The sequence below is a fragment of the Pangasianodon hypophthalmus genome, chromosome 9 (assembly GCF_027358585.1).
Source record: "Pangasianodon hypophthalmus isolate fPanHyp1 chromosome 9, fPanHyp1.pri, whole genome shotgun sequence".
In the NCBI taxonomy this organism is placed as follows: Eukaryota; Metazoa; Chordata; class Actinopteri; order Siluriformes; family Pangasiidae; genus Pangasianodon; species Pangasianodon hypophthalmus.
In genome coordinates this window covers 3,461,559-3,489,261 of record NC_069718.1, presented here as the reverse complement: position 1 = coordinate 3,489,261, position 27,703 = coordinate 3,461,559, and the positions used below count along the sequence as shown (strand labels likewise).

Genomic DNA, 27,703 nt, shown 5'->3' with positions numbered 1-27,703 from the left:
CTAGTATTTTATTATAGAAACTCTATTATTATTATTATTATTGTTGTTGTTGTTGTTGTTGTTGTTATAATTGACTTTTTGCACTTCCTTAATATTGCCTTTTATTAAAATGGTCCACCATGGCTGTCTGAAGTTTTTAAACACCCTTACAATTAACACATGTATTTTAAATGTGGCTATTACAGTGAAGGTCAGCTACAAAGCAGTAAATATGACAGCCCATTAAATATGAAGACACCAGTTGTCTCTCTCTCTCTCAACCAACTGTCTGCACAAAGACAAAACATGAAAACATGAAGGAAAACATGCTTCCACAATTGCTTGTTAATTTAAACAATATGCATTTAACAAATATTATTAAAAAAGTATTTTTAGTGACTTATTTAGGGCCAAAACTTCAAAAGTCCTGGGATCTCATTTATCAAAGCATGCATAAGTTGTCCCTCTGGGGATACCTTTAACAAAGTAGACTATATGGCCAAAAGTATGTGCACCCCTGACCATCACACCCATATGTGCTTGTTGAACCTCCCATTCCAGATTTATTCCCCCGTTGCTGTTATAGTAAGCTCCACTCTTCTGGGAAGCTTTCCACTAGATGTTGGAGCGTGGCTGTGGGGATTTGTGTTCATTCAGCTACAAGAGCATTAGTGAGGTCAGGCGCTGATGTTGGTGAGGAGGTCTGGGGTTCAGTCGGTGTTCCAGTTCATCCCAAAGGTGTTCAGTGGGGTTGAGGTCAGGGCTCTGTGCAGGACACTCGAGTTCTTCCACTCCAACCTTCACACACCATGTCTTCATGGAGCTCGCTTTGTCCACAGGGGCATTGTCATGCTGGAACAGGTTTGGGCCTCTTAGTTCCAGTGAAGGGAAATTTAATGCTACAGCACACAAAGACATTCTATACAAGTGTGTGCTTCTAACTGTGTGAAACAGTGTGGGGATGAAACACATATGGGTGTGATGGTCAGGGGTGCACATACTTTTGGCCATATAGTGTATTTTCCCTATCAAAGGGGCTTCCTAGCAGAATGCTTTTTTTTTTTTTTTTTTTTTTTAGAAGCTAAGGACCCTTATTTATTCAATAAACCCTTGAAAAATCTTTTTTCTAGCTAATGCTAGCTGGCTGACGGATAATGTGGCCGGTGTGTTTTTGTACGTTAGAGGCTCGAATACTAAGACTGCTACCCAAACCACATACATATCTTACATAAACATTCATGAATGGTTTTTTTGACTGATCTGAGCTAGTGTATAGCTGAGGTAGTGTATATTGTATAGTGTACAGCCCTATTTATATATCTATAAATGATGAACAAAAGTGTTTTTTCAAATCACTTCAGTTTATTTGTGCATTTTCACACATACATTAACATCAGGTGCTCAAGTTGGACATTACATTGATGATTAATTTAACTCTGGAGTATTTTAGAGGTTTATAACAGGAGCTGTTTACCCATTAGATAGACCAGTTTCTTATGCAACATTGAATTACATCTCATCTTGTTTCTCACTGCCATTTTATCTCTACCAGTATCTCAGCTTTTCATCTTGGTCCTATGCAAATTTTTTATCAGTGAATGAGGTAGGGCTTATATGAGCCATCTACTTTGCCTAAGCATTAAAAATATTTTTTTAATTTATCTAAATAACCAGATGATTCTTGTAACATTTATGCATTTATTATTTATAAATATAGTATTATAGTATTTATTTCAAACTTTATTCCAACTATACTAAGTATTTATTGCAAAATAGTTCATTTTATGTCCACGGAAATCCACGTTAACTCATTTCCCTATTTAAAAAAATTAATAAGCGCCAGAGAGAACAACACAGTTTTTATGATGTAATAATAAATTTATGACACCTTGTGTCTCCGAGGCTGTGAGGCGACTGTTGCGTAAGTCACGCTGTCCAAATCTGATGCTGTGTTTTTCTTAGCAGCTACGCTGGACCTTCTTTTGTGTTGAATGCTGGCATAATGCATATTTTCTTCCTATAGCGAGAGAGGGAAGGCCATCTCATTACACCATGAAACAACAATTTCAATTTAGTTAAAATGTATTTACAATTTATTTAAATAATTTTAAAAAAAAATCTGTATCTTCCATACTGCTTATCCTACACAGGGTTGCTTGGAGCCTATTCCAGGGAACTTGACATAATACTTGTTTTAAAGAGCATAATTTTTCTATATCAAATAATGATTTTTTTTTTACTTGGTGATTCCATGATAAAAATTAAACAGCTAAACTTGAAACCTCATTGAGAAATCCTGATTGAGTGAACCTGCAAATTAAACACTCCTAAATCCTACAAGTCTGTTCCTTTCCCCTGGTAAATTGATGTACATTTACATTTATGGCATTTTGGCAGACGCCCTTATCCAGAGTGACTTACAATTATCTCATTTATACAGCTGAGCAGTTGAGGGTTAAGGGCCTTGCTCAAGGACCCAGCAGTGGCAGCTTGGTGGTGCTGGGATTTGAACTCTCAACCTTCCGATCAGAAGTCCAATGTCTTAACATTGTATCATGTACAAGTGCTTTATTATTATTTTATCATGCAGTAATACTTGCCTGTCACATGTTTAACACTAACATTTAACTTTCTTTTAAAACAATGCATCAAAACCTGCTACACTGAATATATTCACACAATGACTGTGTGCATACTCAAATTATTTCCACTGAATAGATGTAATAATAACAATAATAATAATAATAATAATAATAATAATAATAATAATACCTTAAAATAATTTGTAAAGTTAATACTGACTTTAAATCTGAGGACAATATGTTTAACTGTTGTAAAAACCTATCTTCTCACTTTTGGACAATTTGTTGATATTACTTACAAACTGATATTATTGAAACAATAATGAACAAAACCATAATATAATATAATATGGTTTCATATACAAATATATTTATATATAATATAATATAATATAATATAATAGAATAGAATAGAATAGAATAGAATAGAATAGAATATTTCATATCTCTGGTACCTTTTCAGCGGAGTCTGTGGTGTTACTGCAACAGCTGCACGATGGTACTGACTCTCCTGAAAGGGAAAAGAATTTGATTTGAAAATTACAATACATACTAAATTTAAACACAGACACTAGTAGAATAAAAATTCAGGCTATTCAAATTTCAATGTTAGTTGACCTTCGAAAGATATCTTTTTTCTCTTTTTGCTGTAGTTAGTAGTGGCGTAGCAGCTAAGTTCTGCGAGAAAAGAAGTTTGTGAGTCACTGCTAGTTCACTATGCAATGTATACCGTAGCTGTTCTTAATTATGCATGGATTATTTACTACCCTACTCATATTTCATCACTGGTTCATTTACTCCATTCTGTTTTGATTAATAAGGTAGGAAATAAAGGGTTAATTCTGTGATCTTGAGATTAAATTAGCAGATGATTTTGAATTTTGAAACTGTGAATCTTCATGTAACTGGTAAGGAATTTACAGAACTAATATTTTTAAATAGTTCTTTTACAGCTTATTGAAAAATGATGCCCAATTGAAGATGATATGGATAAATAACTGCACCTTTGAGCCTGCAGCAGAACATGTAGATGAAGATGAGGTTTATTAGGACAGAGACACACAGACACACACACACTGTAATCCAGGGCTCTGATCCTGACTGCTGGGTATGTGGAGGCTCAGACGAGTTATCAGTCTTACGATGTTGGTCTTCTGAAATACAGAAACACAGAGAGACACAGATATCAGTAGAGTGCAGAGAAAAACCTCTTCTGTACGATTCAAAATGAACAATTTGATTAGGCCATCACTGACACTGTGTGTAAGAGTTAAAAACAGATTGTTTATTTATCCATTTTCTCTTTAAGCAGTTTCATCTCGCAAGACTTCTATTAGTTTCAAGCACTCCTGTTTCCTGGCATTCCAACTGATGCGCCTTAACGCTACAGCCTTTGCTCAAACAACAACCATCTTGCAGTTAATTCTGGTCACTTGGTGAAAGCTTACAGACAGCTTTAAAATTAGCAGCACTCTTTGCTAAAATAAGCAAAATAAACATCACACACAATGATTCAAGTGTTTTTACACAAATTTGGAGAAACAGAAACCCATTCTGTTACAAAAAAAGGAGTAAATAAAAAAAATTATAAATGTTAAAAATATATATTGTAACTTCTTTTCAAGTAACAATGTTTGGAAAAAGTATTATTTACATAGATTATGTACATTAAATCAAAAACAGTTTCTTTTTTGTATGTATTATCATTTTAAATTTGCTCACAGTTTTCAGGAAATTTAATGTTACTTTAATCATGTCCCTTTTCTTTGGGGTATTAATATGAGGGTGCACATGTAAAATCCCTTTGTTTGAATTTGAACACAAAAGAGACATGATCGCTAAACTGCACAAGTCTGGTAATATATATGTAAATACATAAGCAGTTAAAAATTTTACAAAACATCTGGAGCAATTAAAAAGGACGCACAACTATATGGCTCTCCTGCCATACTGGAAGAGTTGTGTCAAAAAATCCCTTCCAGAAAGACGAACAAAATGCAGCTAATAATATTATAAAGCAGCTTGAAATGTCGTGCATGGAGCAGGGTCCAAGATCCTCTACAAGTGTCTCTAATCTTGGTAGAAATTACAGAAAGAGACTCAGTGCTGTTATTCAATCCAGGGAATTTTCCCAAATATTTGCAAATGCAAAAAATATCATTCAGTGCAAGCATTATAAATTTTTATATCCTTTTTGATGCAGGGTGCCAATAATTATGGATTGACTAGTTTTGCAGCACTTCTAGCTCCTTAAACATTTTGCTTTAGTTGTTTGGATAAAACTGTCTGCCAAAAAAAAAAGGAAATTGTAATTGTCATATTTTTGGGATATTTTAAAAAAGTTTGGTTTAAAAGTAAAATAATGTCTCCTGACACAATGATCAGTTGATTATCTTGGGTGACAAAGGTATTTTCAAGGAATCTTTCAAACTCTACCAGTTTAGTGTTAGAAATTTAGTGTATCCTTAGGGTTTAATTTAATTACATGGTCAGCTAGAAACCTCCAAAACAACTGAGCCAATCAAGTTAGTGAAAAAAGACCCTCATAAGCAGATATTATAAACCATCTGAACAATTACGACTTATGCTGTTTTGTAAAATGTACAATTTTATTCTAAAACCTTTATTAACCTCTTTACAAGGGTTTAATAGATTTGCCAGATTATCCATTAAAATAGAAGTGAAAAATGTTTAATTATATGACAACAAATTGTTATACTAAACAACTACACAAATATACAGTAAGATAGTATTAATATTCATACCGAATAAAGTATTGTTACTGACCTGTAAAGTTCAGTCTGATGGGTTTCCCAAACTGAATGTGTGTCGTTTTGTTTCGACCTCCACAGTAATAAAATCCCAGATCTGTCTCTCTAACTCCAATAATCACTAAACCGACTGAACTGCTGCTTTCTGTTATATCAAAGTGACTCTCGTTCACATTATAACTAAGGAGAAACTTTTTCTTAACTCTCCCTTTTTCAGCAGATATCAGCAGCTTCACCTCCTCAGATCTCAGCCGATACCACAATATCTCAGAATAATTAGTGATGTTACAGAGCAGGGTGATGTTCTCTCCAGGATGGACAGACAAATGATTAGTTGAAGCGATCTGAAGGAGATTTGGCCAAAAGACACCTGAAAGAACAACACCACATTAAGAGGTTCATCATCACTCTCCAAACCAGCTAATCTTTCAAACAGTGTAGACTCATTTACACTTAGCAAAGTGTCTTCAGATATTCTCCTCGGGATTAATAACTAAATTAGTCTTAAATACCAATCAATCTCTCACCTTATTGCTACACTGAATAACAGTTCTTTATAATTGTTTATAATTAAAAAAAAATATATATATATATATACATATATATATATATATATATATATATATACACATACATATATATATACACACACACACATATATATATATATATATATATATATATATATATATATATATATATATATATATACTCACCAAACAGCAGCTGTAGTGTAAACAGACTCAGGAGTTTGGCCATTTCTCCCTGAGATGCTCCGGTGGTCTATAAATAAGTGATGCTTTCTTTACTTCTTTACTTTATTTACTTAGTTATGTCAAAACTTCTCTGTTCCCACTGTATGTCTTAATTTCCTGTTAGCCGCTTTAGCCACAAGCCCCTACATCCTGTTTTTCTCAATGTGTCCAATAAGCTGCTGACATCACTAGTCCCATTTTAATTCTCAGAAAGAGCATACAGACCCAGCCTCCTTGTTGCACATGAATTTGTGCATCACGTACTATTTGTGGCATGGCCTGCATTTATTCATAGACTCATGCAGTTCAATCCACAAATTGAGACAATCGCTAATGCCCACATTACTCCAACCAATCACAGCAGTTATAAACGCAACCAATTAACAAGCACCAGGGAGAGACTTCTGCAGCACACACTTGATGTGGAGAAATGTTGGGCTAATAATCATCAGATATATGGAGTGAAATCAGTGTCAGCAGAAACTGAATTTGTAATGAATGAAAAAAATATGTGACATAAAATCAGATACTATTGTTAATTGTTTATTTATCTGTTATTACATTACATGTCAGCAGATGCAGCTAGGTTTTAGAATATGACGGCTGCAGAAACCTGTATATGGGGTTTTTACAGTAACCACCATAGGCTTCATGGAAAGGCTGCTGCTGCTCGTCTAGTTCAATGATTGTAAATATGACTGGTGCCATTCACTCCCCTTGTGCATTGAAGGGGTGAAGCCTTTTTTGGTAGAAATGGGAGTCCCCACTGAGCCAAGGCATGCACAGTAGTAGTAGGGCTGGGTTAACAGTGGACCTGCCTCTTGCCCGCCCATATTGGTGATGGACACAGTCTGTGAAAGTGCACACTGTGAGGCACCTCAAGTGCAATGTACTGTAAAATGGCACAATGACTAATTCTAAGTGGTAAGTACTGTGTTATTAATTAATATGTAAAATACTTAACTGTAGTCGTATAATTTTCGCAGGTATATTGATTTTACCATTGTCAGGAAATCATATTGTCATATTGTCTCATATTCATCTTTTGATCTCAAACCCAATGTCTTCAGCGTATAGCAAAAACAAAAGAATCGGCCTTTCAGAGGAGACTGTATATACATATACTTAACTGGGGTACACACACTTGAGTCATGCAGGTGTGCTGGGAGCAAGGAAACCTCAAAAATATTAACCTTGAACCTTAGTATATTCAAGCCAGATCTGGACTCAATTCTACTGATGTGGCTCTTCTCACCCTCTAGACCTTCCTGATTCATTTGCTTTGGAGGTTCTGCACTTGTGATTCCCTGAAGTTATGCACTTCCCAAAAACAGTTTATGCCCAAGACTCACTCTTGCTTTAATAGATAATCTCACTTGGATACTGTAGATTTGCACCTACAACTGCAGTAATCATAAAGACTGTCCTGTGCTCATCCCAGGATGCTTATTCCTAATTTTCTCATGCTGAATACGTTTTCAGCACATTTAGTACCATTGTCTTTATTCTTTTACATGTGTATACTGTAATAATGTATAATCCCACTACCCAGAAAAAGATGGGTTCCTATTTGAGTCTGATTCCTCTTGACGTTTCTTTGTCATGTTGCCCCTGGGTTTTCGTTAGGGATCTAAGACTGCATCCAGATTTTTGTAGCACTGCTTTTTGACAGAGTCTATTGTTAAAAGCACTATACATGTAAAATTTAAAAGTAAGTCCTCAGGACCCTAAGTAGTGTACTTCTGCCCTGAGCATAAATTGTTATTTTGACAAATATTTAAACCTCAGTCTTTCGCCTTTTACGTAATTTCTAAATCATGCTAAGGCAGAATGAGTGCAGAGCAGACATGAAAAGCATTCAGCACCACCAATACATGCTTCACCACATTTCCGCTTCAAACATAAAAGGCAAGTGTTTCTTAGTAAACCGGGACACAATGTGTCGACGTATGGGCCTAAAAACAATAAGGAAATTGTGGTCTCAGATTTTTTTTCTATGAGTGTTGTTGCACTTTGCAAAGACAGACACTGATGTGGTCTTCAGATTCTGTCCAGTTTTTTTGATGAATAAATGAGAAAGCTTTACAAGGATTCTTAAACATGGATCCTCACAGAATGCACAATTATCTTATATATACGGTACTACGCAAAAGTCTTAGGCACATGTAAAGAAATGTAAAAATAAAGAAATGAAATGTTTTCTACATAAGAACTGCTATAAAGAGCAGTAAACAGAAATAAAATAAACAAAGTCAGTATTTGTCATGACAACCCTTTGCCTTGATGCCGGTCGGTGACACTGGACCCACTCCGCCGTCCCCTCCAGAAGTCAGGCGATGAACTGCTCCAGTACCACGAGGTCGATCACCTCCTCGGTGCCACGGCCCTCAGCCAACAGCCACCTCCGGCAGGTGTCCCGGAGCTTCTGGGCGTACGCGAACGGGCGGCCGAGCTCATGGAAGGTCAGCATTCAGAAGCGCTGGTGATGCTGTTCTGGGGTGTGGCCGAGCCGTTGCAAAACTGCCCGTTTCAGGTTCTGATAGATCAGCATAGTGGTGACTGGCAGCTGCTGGGCCGCGAATTGGGCTTCACCCGTCAGGAGCGGCAAGAGGCGTGCCGCTCACTGATCCTCGGGCCAGCCCCACGCCACCACGGAGCGCTCATACAGTTCTAGGAACGCTCCCGGATCATCCCACGGTCCCATCTTGGTGAGGGCCTGCCGGACCAGGCCCTGGAGCACCTGCCGATCTGCTGCCTGTGCGTTGAGTAGCTCCGTGATGCTGAGTCGGGTGGATGCTGGCGAGAGAAGAGATCTATGATGGTGCTTTCCTCAATTCTCCCAGGTTTCGGGACCGGTGTGACAAGCTCACTGCATTGGGCTGAAATGAGGAAGCAGGAGACAGGCTTAGCACAACCTAGAGGCTCTTTATTCACAACCTTTTTTTCCCTGCTTTTGTTTTCCCCTCTCTAAGTGGTCACGTCTTGTTCCCCACACCTATACACACAAACACCCACAAGCACACTGCTCTGGGCTGGTTCATGCACTCTCTCTCTCCAGGTGCTTGACTCTCTCTCTCTCTCTTATCGTTGCCTCCACTCACAGCAACACAGAATGCTTGTTAGTTAAATTCCCGCACTCCTTACCACTCCTCTTCTCTGACCCTGCCCTCCATTCACAAATCGGTGCTCGACTACGCCGCTGCTTCCACAATGTATTTATTTTCTTAAGTGCATTTTATTCAAAAATCATGAATTGCATTATCTATGAAATATACTGCATATAACAATGCAGTGCACAAAATAAGTGGTTCCCTGAGCAACCATGACTCCACATGTTTTCTTTTGTTTCCAGCATGTTTATTACAATGGACAACAAATATTTTGCTACCTGAAAAATTTGGGGTGTATCTTATGGATTTTGGGCTGCTTAATTTGAAATCACCTTGAAATTTTCCTGACACACACTGTTTCTTCTGTTTTCAAACCTTAATTTCAATGTTGTGTACAATGCATGTAAAAGAAATGTTTTCCAGACATGACTGGTCATATAGATCACTACAGATGTTAGGGTTGCAGTTCGGATACACCAAGTACTATGCTTCATTTGTGAAAGGGTCTCAATACATTAAAAAGGACTAGCCACATTGTAAGCATATGGTTCCAGGACAGAAAAGTATGGTGCATAAAGTGCTTGTCAGCCCAACAAAAATATTTTTGCCTCCTTCTCACATAATACTTGGGCTGATTAAATTTTTTTATGAAAGTAATGAAGAAGGAAAATGAAGAATTTCAATACAAGACAGATGTTTTCCAAAATAGCTGATGCCAAGATAAAGGAAGGATTTTTTTTTTTGGTCCCAAAATCAAATAGGTCATCAACGACAGGCAGTCTGAAGCACTACTAGTGGGGCCAGAGAGAACTGCATGGAAGTCATTCAAGAATGTTTCTGAACATTTTTTTAGGAACTATAGAGCACCAAATTACATGCAGCTGGTTGACAAAGTGCTTTAAGCATACAAAACCATGGGGTAACAGTAAAATTTGTGTTTATCCAAGCTCCTACGTGACCATCTGAAATTAAATTTGTGTTCATATTTGTGACCTGTATACTAGATCCTTCACCTACTTGTTTCTTCAAACAGATAATTCCTGAAACAATCAAACCTCTTTTAAAGATAATCGATTCTTCCCTTAGCATTAGCTATGTACCTAAATCTTTTAAATTAGCAGTTATCAAGCCCTTGATTAAAAAACCTGACCTTGACCCCTGTCAGCTGTCTAACTATAGACCAATATCAAATCTCCCCTTTATCTCCAAGATCCTAGAAAAGGTTGTAGCACAGCAGCTATGCTCATACTTACATAGGAATAACATTCATGAAATGTATCAGTCAGGATTTAGGCCTCATCATAGCACAGAGACAGCACTGGTTAAAGTGGTAAATGACTTACTACTGGCCTCTGATCAGGGTTGTGTCTCCTTGCTTGTGTTGCTTGACATTAGTGCAGCTTTTGATACCATTGATCATGCTATTCTCCTCGATAGACTGGAAAATGTAGTAGGCATTAACAGCCCTTTCCTGGCTCAGGTCTTATTTGACTGATCGTTATCAGTTTGTAGATGTAAATGGTGACTTCTCTTCTCATACTAAGGTAAAGTTTGGTGTCCCGCAAGGCTCTGTTTTAAGCCCACTGCTCTTTTCTTTATATATGCTACCTCTGGACAAAATTATTTTTTATAATATATTGTCACTACATGATGCAGAAAAATTAGTTCATGCTTTTGTTATGTGTAGGTAGGATTATTGTAATGCCTTACTGTCTGGATGTTCCAGTAGATGCATAAACAAACTCCAGTTAGTCCAGAATGCAGCAGCGAGAGTCCTTACTAGAACCAGAAGATATGACCACATCACCCCTATCTTATCCACACTGCATTGGCTCCCAGTCAAATTTTGTATTGATTATAAAATACTACTATTGCTCTATAAAGCACTAAATGGTCTCGCGCCACAGTACCTGAGTGAACTTTTGGTCTTTTATGATCCGCCACGCCTACTTCGAAGAGGTGCAGGCTATTTGTTGGTACCTCGAATAGTGCGGGCTACAGCTGGGGGTAGAGCTTTCTCTTACAAAGCCCCACAGTTATGGAACAGCCTTCCACTTAGTGTTCGGGGCTCAGACACAGTCTCAGTGTTTAAGTCTCGGCTGAAAACATATTTGTTTAGTCAAACCTTTTGTGAATAGTTTTTTCTTAGGTGCAGGGGCAGGTCTGGAGGGTTCACAGGAATAGAGTATTGTGGTGCACTGGGATGTTTGGATCCTGTCGCCCCCCCACTCTCACGCGTTCACTCAGGTTTGTCGACGGTGGAGTGGCTGGCTGCCTTATGTCCCAGGGTGCCCTCATGTCTGTGTTAGCTTCTGGTTCTCCCTTTTAGTTATGCTGTCATAGCTAGTCTTGCTGGAGTCCCTGCTTGCACTCTGCACGCAAAGTACATTGTCCTTAACCATTAGAGGACAAAAGCTTAGCTAACAATCTCTCCCTCTCTCTCCATATCTCTTTCTCCCTCACTCTCTGTCAAGCTACACATGCTACTTCTGAGATGCCAGTGATCCTGACCCCTTCTGCTCCCCGGACCTGCCTGACCCATCCTGATGCCCTACTTCTGGTTAGAGTTCTCATCGGTTGAGTTTGCTCGCTGTTGCTGGGGGTGGCCCTATATGGACGGCCTGAAGAATCGTTTGGATTGTTGGGGATGGTGCCACCTGGGGGCTGTGGGGATGCCTTGGGGATCACATATGGGGAGCTGTACTGTAATGGCTTGGGACTGCAATTGCTGTAGTGGCTTTGGGGCTGCAGTTGCCACGAGCACCTTTGGACTCCATCAGTGGACGGTGGATAGATTTTAATCAACCAGACTTCTTGCGAAAACTGTGATAAATTTACTGGTTGCTCAATTGCACTGTTTGTCCATATAGTACACAATAATAGAAGGGATTTATTTATAATTGCACTATACATTGCACCCAGATGAGGATGGGTTCCCTTTTGAGCCTGGTTCCTCTCAAGGTTTCTTCCTCATATCGTCTAAGGGAGTTTTTCCTCACCACCGTTGCCTCTGGCTTGCTCATTAGGGATAAATTCACACACATATATATATATATATATATATATATATATATATATATATATATATATATATATAAGCAGCTTTACAGAAATAAATGGATTCATATATATATATATATATATATATATATATATATATATATATATATATGAATCCATTTATTTCTGTAAAGCTGCTTTGTGACAATGTCCATTGTTAAAAGCGCTATACAAATAAAATGGAATTGAATTGAATTCAGTTCGAAGAGCGCTGTCATGATCATCAAACAGCTCTGTGGTAGCAACACTTTTGTAAAAAAAAAAAAATTGTTATCCAGTGTAATTTTACATTAAAGAAGTTAAGCAAACTATCCAGAATTAGAAATTTCTGCAATTAACTGGTAACTGAGCTATGATGTCATGTGGGAGGCAGTGAAATGCAAAAATTTTATTTGACAGGTGTGTGAGACAATGACCTGATAATGGGTAGTAATTAGCTTAATAAATTATTTAATTAAGTGAGTGTGTTTCCACATTTTCATAAAGGTAAAATTCCTGTTATTTGTAGATGATATTGTTCTCTCGGCACCGCCCGAAATGGGCACTTGAGTGTTTCGCTGCTGAGTGTGAGGTGTTTGGAATGAAAATCTGCGCCTACATGTCCAAGGCCATGAGATGTTCCCTTTGAGTCAGCAGATTGAGTCAGAACAGATTGAGTCAGCGGCAGCAGCATTACAGTCACTGTACCTGGTCTCTGGACAAAACTTTCTGTTTACCAGCAAATCTACATCTCTGTCTTCACCTGTGGTCATGAGCTGTGGGTAGTGACTAAAAGACAAGGTTGTGAGTACTGGCAGCAGAAATGAAGTTTCTCCGGAAGGCTGCTGGGCTTACTCCATAGGGTGGACAGTGTTTCTCTTGTTACAAAAGAGTTCTACAAGCTATCAGGTGATTAACTTAATTAGATCTAAATCAAGTATTCTTCAAATAATAGGCAAAATATTACTATTTCTTATTTTGGTGATGCAACCATCATCAAGTTGGATCTCATTCTGAGATAATGTTGTCTATTGGACTGGTCCCCATTTAATAGAATTATTATTGTAACCGTCCAGTCTGCGGCTGCATCTTCATCCACCAGAGGGAGGCACAGGACCGCTCTGAAGTAATCAGGAGCAATGAGCCACACCTGGCCTCCTGGCTACTTAAGCAGAACACGCAGGCTCTTAGCTGCTCAGTCTTTGTTTCAGAATCCTGGTAAAAGACTTGTTTGGTAATTTCTGTTGTTTGAAAACTAGCACTATACTCTAGTCCTTCCTCTGTGCTAGGTTGACCTTGCCTCTCCAGTTCCTTCCTTTGAGAAAAGAAAAGAAGTTTCTGGTTAGCTCCCTGTAGCCAACAGTCAGAGGTTTTCCCCCTGGCATTCCTACAGTTTATAAGTAGTCTAAGTTTAAATGTTTCCAGAAGCCTATGCTTTTAGTTTCACCTTTAGTTTTCATTTTCATGAACCTTTCTGTTTTGTTTTGGTTGGCCCAGGATGAGTGTCGGACCTCACACAGGCTTTCCAACCTGGAGATTGCAGGTTCGGGTCTCACTCTGAGGGTCTTACATTTGTGATTTTCTTCTGTTTGTACCTATTTGCTCTGCACTTGGGCCCTATGTATTAAGTTCTGGTTAGTGGCTTACTTGTTTTGCACAGGTCCCCCATACACGGAGGCCTGAGTTGGATTACAGTGCAGGGTTAGATTCCAGTGCAATAATGTTACAATTATTAAGAAAGTCATAATTTACTCACCTCAGATATCTTACATCCCTTCAAAGTTTATTCTTTCAGAGTTTGCAGATTAAACCGATTCTGAGTATTGCCAATATTAAAGGTATTAAGGTCAATATTAAAGTCAAAATTAAGGTTGCATCTGGGTCATTATCAATAAAAGGTGCCTTTAGTATAATCCCCTGGCCTTTCTCAATCACCATCTATATGAAAGATATCCATTTTTGGCAGATGGTATAGTTTATCTATGCCAGCTTCTTGAGCCACACATTAAAAATCTGACATGCTGAAGGCACACTCTTACTGTACCGCAAATTGTAATATGTATTGCTTTGCAGTTCTTTGTGAGTGATACATATTTGCATGCAGTGGGTGATGCTGAGAACGTCAGCAAGCATACAGTCTGCTTAGCAGTACAAAAAGTGCTCATTGCAATGCAGAGATAAATTGGTGTATTCATTGTTTTTCCCGGCAACTTAGACACACTGGCTATTAAAGAGGGTTTTTTGGTGGTAAGTTGATTTAATATGCGGCCTACCTATTAAGAATGATCATATGTTAAAGATCTTAAAGGTACTTAACCTATGATCTTGAAAAGGATTCCCTATGGTCACTGGTGCCATAGATTGCACACATGTTGCAATTTCTGCAGCCCTAGGTGAGCATGAGTCTGATTTTGTGAATAGGAAATCCACTCACACCCTCATTGTTCAGATGCAGACTATTCAATATGCCTTTTCATTTGTCTTTGACTGATCAGATTCTTATCAAGTCGTATGATTTTAATTATAGTCATGCCACCTGTAACACTGACATACCTGTTAATCGCAGATGACTTGTGACCATCACTACATGATCAAAAGCTTGGATGCTAGATGGCCTGGCTCTGTGCATGATTCAAGAATTTTCTGGGTGTCTGCATTAATTCAGGTCTAGGGGACAAAAAACAAAAACATAACACTTTCAACAATGGAGCTATATGTACACTTCTAATTTCTCTTTTATACTTATTGACAGGACTATTTGATGGCGTGTTGGTTGGAGACAGGGGTTACGCATGTCAGTGGTTTTTGATGACCCCTATCCTGACCCTGAGCAAAATTTCAGTGTGGCCCACAGCAGAACCAGGGTAGAATTGAAAACACCTTTGGCATTCTGAAGGCACAATACATCCCAGATAGTGGCTGCATGTGCAATCTTGCACGATATAGCCACTATCAGAAAAGAGCGAGTGCCACCAAACCACCAACTCCGCCCTGATGAGGTTGACCCCATTACATTGGACCATCCAGCTGGCAGAGCAGTCAGAGACGCAATCACAGCACAATATTTCAGTTAATTTTTAATAAAGAGCACAGTACACATATTTGGGAGTCCCAGTGTTTTATTGATTTTCACACTGCTTAAAAAATTGTAAATGCATTATCCTTCATACTAAAACACTGCATTAATTCATAACCATAGCTTCACATACCATCTTTTAGTATTCCAACTCCTCAATTTGTAATTTCAGTTTCTTTGTCTGCAGTACTTTAATCTCTTAGTCCTGTTGAGCTTGCAGTCTTGCTCTTCGACAAGAAACATGTTTATGAACATAATGCTGTGTTGGTGTGCGACCTAAGACTTTAACAGGCTCTGCTGGCTAGTTACCCAACATGCCTAATTTTTATTGCTTTAACAAAATATGCATCCCTAAAATCTACATCTATGAACTAGCTAGCTAATGCTCACTATGTCAAGTTTTTACTGTGGAGTTGCCTTTAATGGACATGTTTAAATAGCTAAATTTATTCAGATTACAAATGAGTTAATGGCACTTGTTACCTGGGGTCCCTCGTTACGAAATGTCTCTAGGACTCATTTAGATTACTTCAACCAATATCAAGCGTATACCTTTTGGATGTATTTACTTATAATTATTATAAAAAAATAATTACACATATAAAATAAAAAAAATAACACATTTCAAATATCACTGTCATCTGTTTAACAATATTATTTTTTTTCTTTCAATATATGTTCTTATTGTTCATTTAATTTCTCAAGTAATTACATGTACTATTTCAACATTCACTTTTGTAATTACTATTGTATCATTGTATTCACCCACTCTTCCTTGCAGAATGTTTCTAGTTCTGAGATATTTTTGGGCCGTCTTGCATGCACAGCATGTTTAATATCTACTTTATATATTTTAATTGATGTTTAAGTTTATATGAGGGCCGTTCCAAAAGCTGTTGCTGAAGTCGTTCATGGTGGATTTTGAGGTATGTTTTGGATCATTGTCCTGTTGTAGAATCAAATCTCTTTTCAGCTTCAGTTGCATGACTGTGCCACATTTGCTTCGAGAATTTGCTGATATTTACTGGAATACATTCTTCCATCTACCTGCATAATGGTTCCTGTGCCACTGGCTGCCACATATCCCCAAAGCATAATAGATTCACCCCATGCCTAACAGTTGGCAAGTGCTGCTCCTTTTTTCTCCAAATAGTCAACTAAACCTTCCTGCAGGTCCTTAGTGGCATATGGGGGATTTTACTTTGCTTTTCTATTCAGCATACAGGCAGTTCTCATATCTGAGAGTTTTCATGGTCTTCCAGATGGTCTTTCTATATTGACAGTTCGGACAGAAAATACAAGCTGGAAGCTTTTTTTTCTTTTTTAAATCTATTTATAGCTTTTCTCTGCTTTGTAGGCATCAGTTAGATTCATTTTCAGATCCTTAATCAGCTGCTTAGAGGAGCATTAACAAGGTTTGAAGAGTCAGAGAAATTATTATTATTATTATTATTATTATTCGCAATGACAATTCTTGACCTGCCTAAGGAGTTAAAATTAATAACTTTATGCTCTGAGAATACAAGCGTGTCCAAACTTTTGCACACGCCACAAATACTTTCGAGTTCTACTTGTTTAAAATAGTTTGCTGCAGCAGTTTACTTCTTTTCACTTTAAAATGAATCAATAAATTGTCATCTCTCTCTCTCGTAGAAACCCCCACTCTCTCCCCTTCCTCCTTAGCTTCCTGCACCTTATTATCCCTTCCTGTCCCTGAATCCTTTTCCTCCCTACCATTGGAGTTAGCCACAGACACTTTCCTCTCCTCACTTTCCTCATCCATGGACTTCCTCTGCCCTCTATCTTCTAAACACAGGAAGAGTTCCTGCCCTGTTCCTTGGGTATCGGATGTGTTGCGCAGCAATCGGTGAGAATTAAGAACAACAGAGAGAACGTGCAAGCAATCACAACTCAACACAGATCTCAACCCACTCTGGATCCCTCCGACACCAGTAACTATTGACTTCTCTCTTTTCTTTCCAAAACCCTTGAATGAACGGTCTATAATCAACTGTCTCTCTAACTCTCACAGAACAACCTCCAAGATCCTAACCAGTCTGGCTTGAAACCAGCACACTCCACAGAGACTGCCCTTTTGGCCGTCACTGAGAAGCTACATGCTGCTAGATCAGGCAAACTGTCTTCTGTCCTCATCCTCCTTGACTTTTCAGCAGCGAACCAGAAGACTCTCTTGCCTACCCTCATGAGTCTTGGAATTCATGGTGCAGCATGGCAGTGGTTTGCTTCCTACCTGTAAAGTCGGTCATTTCAGGTGACATAGAGGGGATCCACGTCTGCTCCCCGCAGACTCTCCACTGGTGCTCCACAAGGCTAAGTACTTGGTCCTCTTCTGTTCTTCCTCTGTACTCGATCTCTTGGTGCAGTCATATCCTCACATGGGCTTTCATGCCACTGCTATGTGGATGACACTCAACTCATCCTCTCCTTTCCTCCCTCAGACACTCATGTTTCTGCTCAGATCTCAGCATGTCTGGCAGACATCTCATCATGGATGACAGCTCATCAGCTGAAACTTAATCCCACCAAAACTGAACTGCTGTTCATTCCAGGTGATTCATCCCCATGTCAGGATCTTGCGATCTCCCTGGACAACTCTCTGATCTCGCCTTCGGTTACTGCATGCAACCTTGGGGTAACCATGGACAATCAACTGTCCTTTTCCTCTCACATTGCTAATCTGACATGCTCATGCCAATTTCTCCTTTATAACATCAGAAAGATCCGTCCATTTCTTTCCACACAGGCCACACAGGTGCTTGTTCAGTCCCTTGTCATTTTTAGACTGGACTACTGCAACTAACTCCAGGTAGGTCTGCCTCTGAGCACCATTCGACCTCTGCAACTGATTCAGAATGCAGCTTCACGACTGGATTTCAACCTTCCTAAGCTCTCCCACACCACCCCATTGCCACGCTCCCTCCACTGACTTCCTGTAGCTGCCTGCATCAGATTTAAAACACTGATGCTTGTCTACAAAGTCAAGAATGGACCAGCACCCACTTATCTCTAAGCACTTATCACATCCCGGACGGCACCACCCTCCCTCCGATCCTCTAGCGCTGCTCGACTGGTCCCGGCATCTCTCAAGTTACAAGGAAGGAATGCATCAAGACTCTTCTCTGTTCTGGTGCCTAGGTGGTGGAATGAACTTCCCCTAGATGTTGAACAGCTGAGTCACTGGTAGTTTTCAAACGATATCTAAAGATTTACCTCTTCCTGAAGTACTTAAATTAGCACATTTTTTTAAAAAAAAAAACAACAACTTTGTATTGTCTTAGCGCTTGTTACTATATCACCTCCTCAACAGAGTTCTTGGGCTGAAGGTATTCTTAGCGTGTGACCTAGTGAACCAGTATCAGAATGTATTTATTGATAGAGACTTCAAAGCACTTCTGTAAGTAGCTCTGGATAAGGGCGTCTGCCAAATGCCATAAATGTAAATGTAATTTGGCCAATAGACTTTCTTTTAAATTTTGTTTTAAATTTGAAATTTTCTCGTGAAATGCTATTTATCAAAAGTGTTTCCTCATGCTTCAAATGTGCTGTACTTTTAGTAGATTTCATAATTCAGAATTATTGTTGAGAAAAGGACACAATATCTCTCTGAAAATGCCAGGTTTTTCACCAAAATACAGTGGAAACATACTTACTTTTTTGTCTTTGACCATGACAGAGTGGACATAATCTGTAGTTGATATACAAATTGTCTGCTTGTACTTACAAAATAAAATTTAGCTTGCCACGAATGTTTTGGAGTAGTCTATAATCTGGGTAATATAATGAATAACAAAGAAAGTGAAAACTATGTATATCTACATACCTATAACTTGGTGGGATAAATGATATTGACCCACCTAACATAAATATCCTTTATCATGTTTAAATAAGTGACAAGAGACTTTATTGAAATGTTCTGTATTAAATCATTCTCGCATTGTTTAAAAATACTAAAAAAGTATTTACATTTAGACCTATCTTTATTCACATGTTCTTTGCTAACTGTGATTGTCGAGTTCAGCAGAAACAAATAAAGGGTGATTGGACAATCCTGTCTCACTCTTTGAAATGTGTAAAAAGCCTATATTTTAGAGTTTCTGTATACCAATTTGAGCTTTTTAAAATTTAAAACTAGCCTCACCACTCCAGGATAAAGTGCTTACTGAAAACGATGATGAAGCTAATGATAATGAATTTAAAGTAAAAGTCTATCACATCCAATTTTCTTTACTTACTGAGTGATACGCTTCTGATTCTAACATTAATGGAAACACACTGTATAGCCAAAAGTTTGTGGACACACCCATATGTGCTTGTTGAACATCCCATTCCAGATTTATTCCCCCTTTGCCGTTATAATAAGCTCCACTCTTCCGGGAAGGCTTTCCTCTAGATGTTGGAGCGTGGCTGTGGGGATTTGTGTTCATTCAGCTACAAGAGCATTAGTGAGGTCAGGCGCTGATGTTGGGATGTCGAGGAGGTCTGGGGTTCAGTCGGTGTTCCAGTTCATCCCAAAGGTGTTCAGTGGGGTTGAGGTCAGGACTCTGTGCAGGACACTCGAGTTCTTCCACTCCAATCTTCACACACCATGTCTTCATGGAGCTCGCTTTGTGCACAGGGGCATTGTCATGCTGGAACAGGTTTCGGCCTCTTAGTTCCAGTGAAGGGAAATGGTAATGCTACAGCTTACAAAGACATTCTATACAATTGTGTGCTTCAGACTTTGGGGCAACAGTTTGGGGAAGAAGCACATATAGGTGTGATGATACATTGGGCCGTATAGTGTATAAAGTCAGTATATGTGATAAGGGGAAAATTAAATGTGTTGCATAATGTTTTTTATATATTTATGCATGAGTTCACTTGGATTGTTGTGTTTTTCTTTTGTGTGGATTGCTGTGTTTTTTCTTCTTTTTTTCATTGTAAGCAGTATTCCAAGCCACACCCCTATTTAAGTCAGTTGAACTAACAATGAGAGATGGACGTTGATTAGAGTTGCGAATGTTCCCCTATAAAAAGGCAGCTGTGATTGGGACATGAGTTGGCAGCACCGTGTGATCGCAACTGGAATCGGCCTAACAAGGGGCGAGTAAGAGAAGAGACTTGTTGCGCCTGCGCCTGCGTCCTCTGTAGCGAGACATGTGACGAGACGGCTGATGGCTGTGTGAGTACAGGGGTACAGGTTACAGGGACGATGGCTGTGATTCCTGATGCCAGCTGAGACTGTTTTAAATCTGTACTGCTTACTGAGTGTGGACTTTGGACTTGATTCTCTTTTTATCCTTTCCTGATTCATTGATTGTAATAAAGAACTGTTGTGTTTTTGTCGGGTGTTGTTTCCCACTGTTCCATCCCGATAACGAACCTTTATTAATGGTGAGTTCCTGGGGTCTCAGTTTACACTCTAGGTGGTGAAGTCGGTTGTGAAGAAGCTTTTATTAACTTAATTTGATGTCATCTCCTGGCTGACATATACAGTATATTTTCTTTCACAAAGACTATAAAAGAAGTGTAAATCTACTGTAAATTTAATTCCTGATGATATTTAATAAAATCCTGGCCACATATTCATTGAACTTACACATTATTCCTTATAAATTGTCCACCAAGGTGCCTTTATTCTCATAATTCCTTAAATACAATAGCAGTACCAATAACATAAAAGCCATGACAGTTTAACACTGATCAATAATACTGCAACAGTGATGCAGGAAAAGTATATAATGTCAAAGCATCTTACTAAGCAGTGCAGAAGGTGGAGTAAGTAGCACTGAAGAGCAGTGTAGATCTTTGTATAGTTTAGAGGTTTATTTGTTTCTTGAACATGCCCAGACAAAAGTTTCAAGCTCATGTGAAAGTTTGGATTTCTGATCATTTAGTACAATTTATGACTTTAACATAATACATGTAATACAAGGCCTTTGTAACAAACATCAAACTACAAATCAGCTCCCTATCTCATAACATATAGTCTATCTAAGGACAGTACTCTGGCTGATACATTACTAATAACATCTTTAGCTTCTGTTTCTACCTTCCCTAGAAAAAAAAATTACAGTATGAATTGTATAAGGCCAGAAACTACAGTGCATTTAGCTAACTCTCATACCAGTTGATAAACTTAATGGATACGCATAGATAATTTCCATCCTTTTTCTGTTCTTTTGGTGCACTACATAGATTGTGTCAGATCCACTGTTGTGGGGATTTTGTCATTGTTTTTTGTCTGGAATAGCATCCTACTCTTTGTTCCCTACAGAGTGCAAAGAACTAGAGTTGTGCAAATAGGACTGGGATCCAGCAGAAACTAACAAAAATGTCAAAAGCATTACATGATTTTACACTTTCACCAGGAATGAATATCAGTACCTAACAATCTGTTCTTTTTTCAGAATTTATCAAATTCAGTGTTATACTGCATGTGCAAGACGGTCTACAATAAGGCTTGCAAACTAACATTTTTACTTAAGCTACATTTTCATGTTGTAACTTGTAACTGTTGCACAGAGGAGTTTAAACTCATTTCAATTTGAGAAATAGTTCACAAAACATTACACCAAAATACATACAAATGTACAGTCTATAAAACATATAAAATCTCTCTCTCTCTCTCTCTCTCTCTATAATATCTCGCTTTCGGTTACTGCACGCAACCTTGGGGTAACCATGGACAATCAACTGTCCTTTTCCTCTCACATTGCTAATCTGACACACTCATGTCGATTTCTCCTTTATAACATCAGAAGGATTTGTCCATTTCTTTCCACACAGGCCACTCAGGTGCTTGTTCAGTCCCTAGACTGGACTACTGCAACTCACTCCTGGCAGGTCTGCCTCTGAGCGCCATTCATCCTCCGTAACTGATCCAGAATGCAGCTTCATGACTGGATTTCAACCTTCCTAAGTTCTCCCACACCACCCCATTGCTGCGTTCCCTCCATTGGCTTCCTGTAGCTGCCTGCATCAGATTTAAAACACTGATGCTTGCTTGCAAAGCCAAACAACGGACCAGCACCCACTTATCTCAAAGCACTTATCTTATCACACCCCACACGGCACCACGCTCCCTCCAATCCTCTAGCACTGCTCGACAGGTCCCACCATCTCTCAGGGTACAAGGAAGACCTGCATCAAGGCTCTCCTCTATTCTGGCACCAAGGTGGTGGAAAGAACTTCCCCTAGATGTCCGAACAGCTGAGTCACTAGTAGTCTTCAAAAAGACTTACCTCTTCCTAAAGTACTTGACACTTTAAAAAAAAAAAATCTTTGTGTTGTCTGAGCGCTTGTTATTATATTACCTCCCAACAGAGTTTTTGGACTTAAAACCTGAGCGAGTTATGCTTGCATGAAGCTATCTTCCCAATAAGCAATCTCTAACAGCTATTGTTCCCGTGGACCCCTTAACAACTTCTAGTGACTGTTTGCACATGCTTTAGCTACTTTTCAATAAAATTTTACAATGAGCTTTTTTCAGTGGGTGTTGGACTAAAACACACAGTCCTGTGCACAACTCTAGATCTCACTCACGTTTCTTCATAGAAGAGCTGGAAGAGAAAACAAGAGAGGAGGGACAAGACCATGACCTGTGGGTGAGGCCAGTTCATTCTCGCATCACCTGGAAAGAAACAATTTAATTGTTATACTTAGTTTAACTGACATACACACACACACATACACACATACACACACACACAGCAGTGAAGTGTTCCAGCCAATTTTATTAACATTACTCTGAGTTTTAGCTAACAAGGTCCATGCTAGTGGCCCATGTGGAGCAAAGCCTGTAATATTAACGTATTAAAACAGTTCTTATTGTAGTTATACCTATACAGTGAAATTTTCTCCCATATTCACCTTCTAAGCCACCACAACATCTATGACTGGAACATCTATAGGTTTTATTATGAAACCTACTGTTTTATAAAATGTATCATTTATTTATTGTCTGAATATGTCATTTGATTCTTATGTGGTACAAAATATTTTGTGATGGGGTGCTTGTGTAACAGTTTTAGAACCAATATGTGCTGGGGGGCCAAGAATTAATTTTTTCAAAATATCTCCTGCCTTTTAACTTCCATTAAAATCTCAGAGGAGAACTCTGATTTTAATTATTTTAATTTGAATGTCAATACACTGTGGTAAACAGTAAAAATTATATAGCTTTGTCAATGTCCAAATATTTATGGACTGTACACAGTGTGTATATAGATCAATATACATGACGTAATCTATATAATATGTAAACCTTGGTGGGATTGGTCAAACTTTCTGCAAGAATGTTTGTGATTCGACAGAATTCCTTAGGGAATGGGCAAGAATAGGATAAAAAACAAAGTCCTCTAACATTTTGAAATAAATTGAATTAGCGGTTTTACAGGAAAGTAAAACTGTTTTGCAGATAATGAAATATAGAAGTTTGATATTGACTCACTTGTGGGAAATGATGTTTCGGATAACCTCTTTCCATTTGTTTCTCTGGAGGACACAGGTTTTACTGTAAGGGGGAAAACACACACCCTTATTAGCTTTATCTTTATCTTTTAACCGTATAATAAAGTATACAACTTGTTAATGCATTTTGAATAATGACAATTGAATATGCTGACAACCAATGATTACCATTCAAATAGTATTTCAAAGGAAATACACCTCTGTATGTCTCAGGGCAGGGTACTTGGTGACCAGTGCAGTGATGAAAACCATGTACCCATGAAATTAAAATTGTCACCTGTTCCTTGCTGGACCTTAATTTTATCTGTCCCTTAGTCATATGGACACCAGTGTGATACAATGCCTGGAAAAAACTACAAAAATTGATCTGGATATATTATCATTTTAATTTTATTGTTTGTCACTTCCAGGAAAATGATCAGAAAGAACAAATCTTCATCATGATCCAATTAAATGTTGTCTAGAATTTATAGGTCCCACAACTGGAGGCACATCTTGATCTATCTTGGTTCATCTGTGTGTTTGGCTCTGCATTTTCCCACACACTATTTCCTTTTCCAAATGTGCTGGTGAGGAAAATAAAATGATTGGAGTTTATTTGTTTTGAAGAAGGTGGACTTTGTATGAGGTTTTGGTTATGTGATAGGCACTTCTCTGTGGCGCTTTACCAACTTGGGGCTGTTCGATGCTGGAATATGTCCTCACAATTCAATGGGATGCTGCCATTATACACCACCAGGCTCGTGTTAATCTCTTCTCTGTTCTCCTTATTAATCTAGTTCACTGCTGTCAAAGTTTGTTTAGAATCTGGAGGGTGTGGTGTATCTTCAACGCTACTGACTGGAATAAGCTTAAAGACATCACTCTGACTTCCAGCGTTTTTTTTTCTCTTGTGTCAAGTTAATCATGCTGTGTATATTATATATATGTATTTCCAGATTGTGTTCCAAGTCTTTGCGTGTTCTTGTTTCTCATCATCCTAGTTATTTTGAATGTTTAACCATCTCTTCAAATTCTGTATTTTTTTTTTTTTTTTTTTTACATATTCCTTAATATTTCTTCACGCATTTGTATCCAGTGTAATGAAACTTCACTGTTTTGAACCCCATCAGAAGAACACTCTGTAATAATGGATTCAGCCAAACAACATCCAAGAAGGCATGTAGCAACAATCAGTTTGGAGGATGTGGTAGTGGGACAACGTCTGTGGGAGCAACAAAATTGAACCAACTTACCACTGCAATCGCAGGGCTTTCAGAACTGCTCAAAGTACATGCTTCCACAATCCCTAGGAGTAAGAGTTTGGAGAAAGCAGCCACGGCTTCTTGATCTCCCCCACCCAACTCCGGCAAGGACACCACTGCTCCTCCTCATGACTCCGACATCGCTCCGGCTCCGCCCCCGACCCCACAGAGGATATTATCGCTCCACCACCTCCACATCTGCTGACTCCACATAGAATGCTGCCGTCACTCTACCTTCTCCTGACTCGTCGCTGCCTCTCTGCCTCCCCCCAGACCCCGCTAATTCTGTCATTGTTGCTCCTTCTGGGCAATGCTGGCCTCCAGTCCCCTTGCCACAATTCAGCGAACAAAAATTGGTCACGCACACAACAATACAAGTACTACATGGAGTGAAATGCTCTTTACTTTTTTTTTTTTTTTTACTTAAAAACAAAATTTACTCACATAGAAAGAGAAAAAAATATAATATAAAAGATATAAATGGATGTATAAAAGATATAAATAGATGGCAGATAAATTATGAACTGTATGTGGAATAAAGTGCAGATATGAGCAGTAGTAGCAGTATGAGTGTTGTGCAAAGAAATCTAAGGTCTGTATTTATGTGTGTATTTATAAAGAGTCCTAGGTGTTGTCCTGGTTCAGGGCCCAAATGGCCTTTGGGAAGAAGCTCCTCTTCTCTCTGTGTTGGCCTTCAGGGAGCATAAGAGTTTCCCTGACTGCAGCAGAGAGAAAAGTCCATTGTGTGGATGGCTGAGGTCCTTCACTATCTTCCCGGCCTTGGTCCAGCACCACTTGATGTAGATAGACTGCAGGTCAGGGAGCTTAGTACGGATGGTACGCTAAGCTGATCACAACACCCTCTGGAGATCCGCCTATCCTCCTTGGTGCTGCTCCCAAACCAGGCTGTGATGCATCCCATCAGGATGCTCTCGATGGTGCAGGTGTAAAAGTTCCTTATCACCTCAGAGGGGAGTTTAAAATCCCTTAAGCATCTAAGGTGGTAAAGACACTGACGGGCCTTCTTTCGTCACATTTCTTATTTCATATTTCTAGTTTATCATCCTAGTTACTTTGCACGTTTACCCTTCGTTCTGAATTCTGTATTATTTTTACATTTATTCATTCAAACTTGTAATTGTATCCAGTGGTTTGAAACTTCATTGTTTTGAGCCTTGTCAATGCCAAGAAAATCACTTCATTCTTGAGGTCATGGGTAAACACATTCTGATTAAAAAAATCTTTTGCACATGTGTGTGAATAAATTATGAACATTTAAGAAAAGATGTCTGAGTGTGTTGAAACAGAAATGCAAAGATGGCCCAGTGTTTTATGTTCTCCTGTCTTGATCTAATACCTATGAAGAGCTTTAATTATCTGTGTAGTTCAGAACACAACTAGGATTGAAAAAACACCATTAATTTGCATGCCATTAAATTGGCAGCAAATCTCCCCATATTCTTGTTTTCTCATGTCATTGTGTAAGTGTGTTCTATTGATCAACCCACTTACCATCGACTGAGAGTTCAACACTGTTGATCAGATCCCATTTTTCATCGACACGGGTAGATCTTTTTGTGCGTCTCACTGCCTGGTAGCTCTTGTACACACCCTTATCAGCAAGTGTCAGATTGTGCAACACCAACGAACAGTCCCCCTTAAGCAGCTGGTCCTCAGGAACGTCCACACGACTCTCATATCCCTCAGCCTGAAATGACTCCTTGCCACTCCGCTCAAACACATCCCTATCGGTGCTCCACCTAATGTATGGGGTTTTACTTGGCACTCTCAGTTTACACGGCAGGACAGCTGTAGACCCCACTTGGCCAGTGATCTGACGTTCTGCAGAGAGGGGGCCTGAGATGGGGAAAATTAAACTCTAGATTAATTTTAGTACCTTTTAGGCAATACTCTTATGTTAAGAGACTTATATTTCGTCTATTTTATTAAAACAAGCTGATTACTTACCCACACAAATGGTGATCCACAAGATGCCAATTGGGAAAGTGGAGGTCATGATGCTGTGATAGTCTCTGGAAGACTGCGTGCAGGTCTTCAACAAGCAACGGCAGGCTTTAATAGAGAAATATATACAATTAAATATCTATAGGTAATACAGTGTATCTTGTAATTTAACAATAAAGCAACAGAGATAAACTCATAGTATCAGTGTACATCACCACGAGTTTCATCAGTGTAAAATAAGTCAAAATACCCAGCCCTGAGGTTTCTTTTCAAGCAACTCAAGAAAATCTTTAGCTTCCATGTACATTATTTAATGACCAGTTACCACACAGTTCCAGTAGGTGGAGTTCATGTCTTTGTTATGGGAATCTTCAACTACAGTGTAGACTAGTGATAGCTGTGTTACCAAGACATTATACAGTACCCAATCCTTATTATCTTATGTATGTTGAAATACAGTTAAAATATACAGTTTTCTGGCAATGACCTGTACAGCATATGTATTTTATATATGATAAATATGAACACCTTCTATTTAAACTGAGTGTTTCCTAACTTCAGTTTTAAATTATATCTTTTGAATATGCAGGCAGGACAAACAGCCCATTTTGAGACACACACACACACACACACACGTTTTTTCCCCAGTGTCCCAGTGTACATAGCTGGCTTTGTTTCCCATAAAAGATCACATTTCAATAACGACTCTT

At 38.7% G+C, this 27,703-nt stretch overlaps 1 protein-coding gene across 1 annotated transcript; it reads right to left on the bottom strand.

The window, feature by feature from the left end:
• Positions 1–1,381: 1,381 nt before the first annotated feature.
• LOC117598055 (uncharacterized) lies at positions 1,382–6,559 on the bottom strand. The gene is made up of 5 exons (XM_034307448.2): positions 6,049–6,559; positions 5,349–5,702; positions 3,566–3,715; positions 3,017–3,072; positions 1,382–1,996 (listed from the first exon to the last, which is right to left on the bottom strand). The coding sequence occupies exons 1-5, from the start codon at positions 6,089–6,091 to the stop codon at positions 1,859–1,861; spliced, it is 741 nt and encodes a 246-aa protein (XP_034163339.2). The 5' UTR covers positions 6,092–6,559; the 3' UTR covers positions 1,382–1,858.
• Between the last annotated feature and the right edge of the window lie 21,144 nt (positions 6,560–27,703).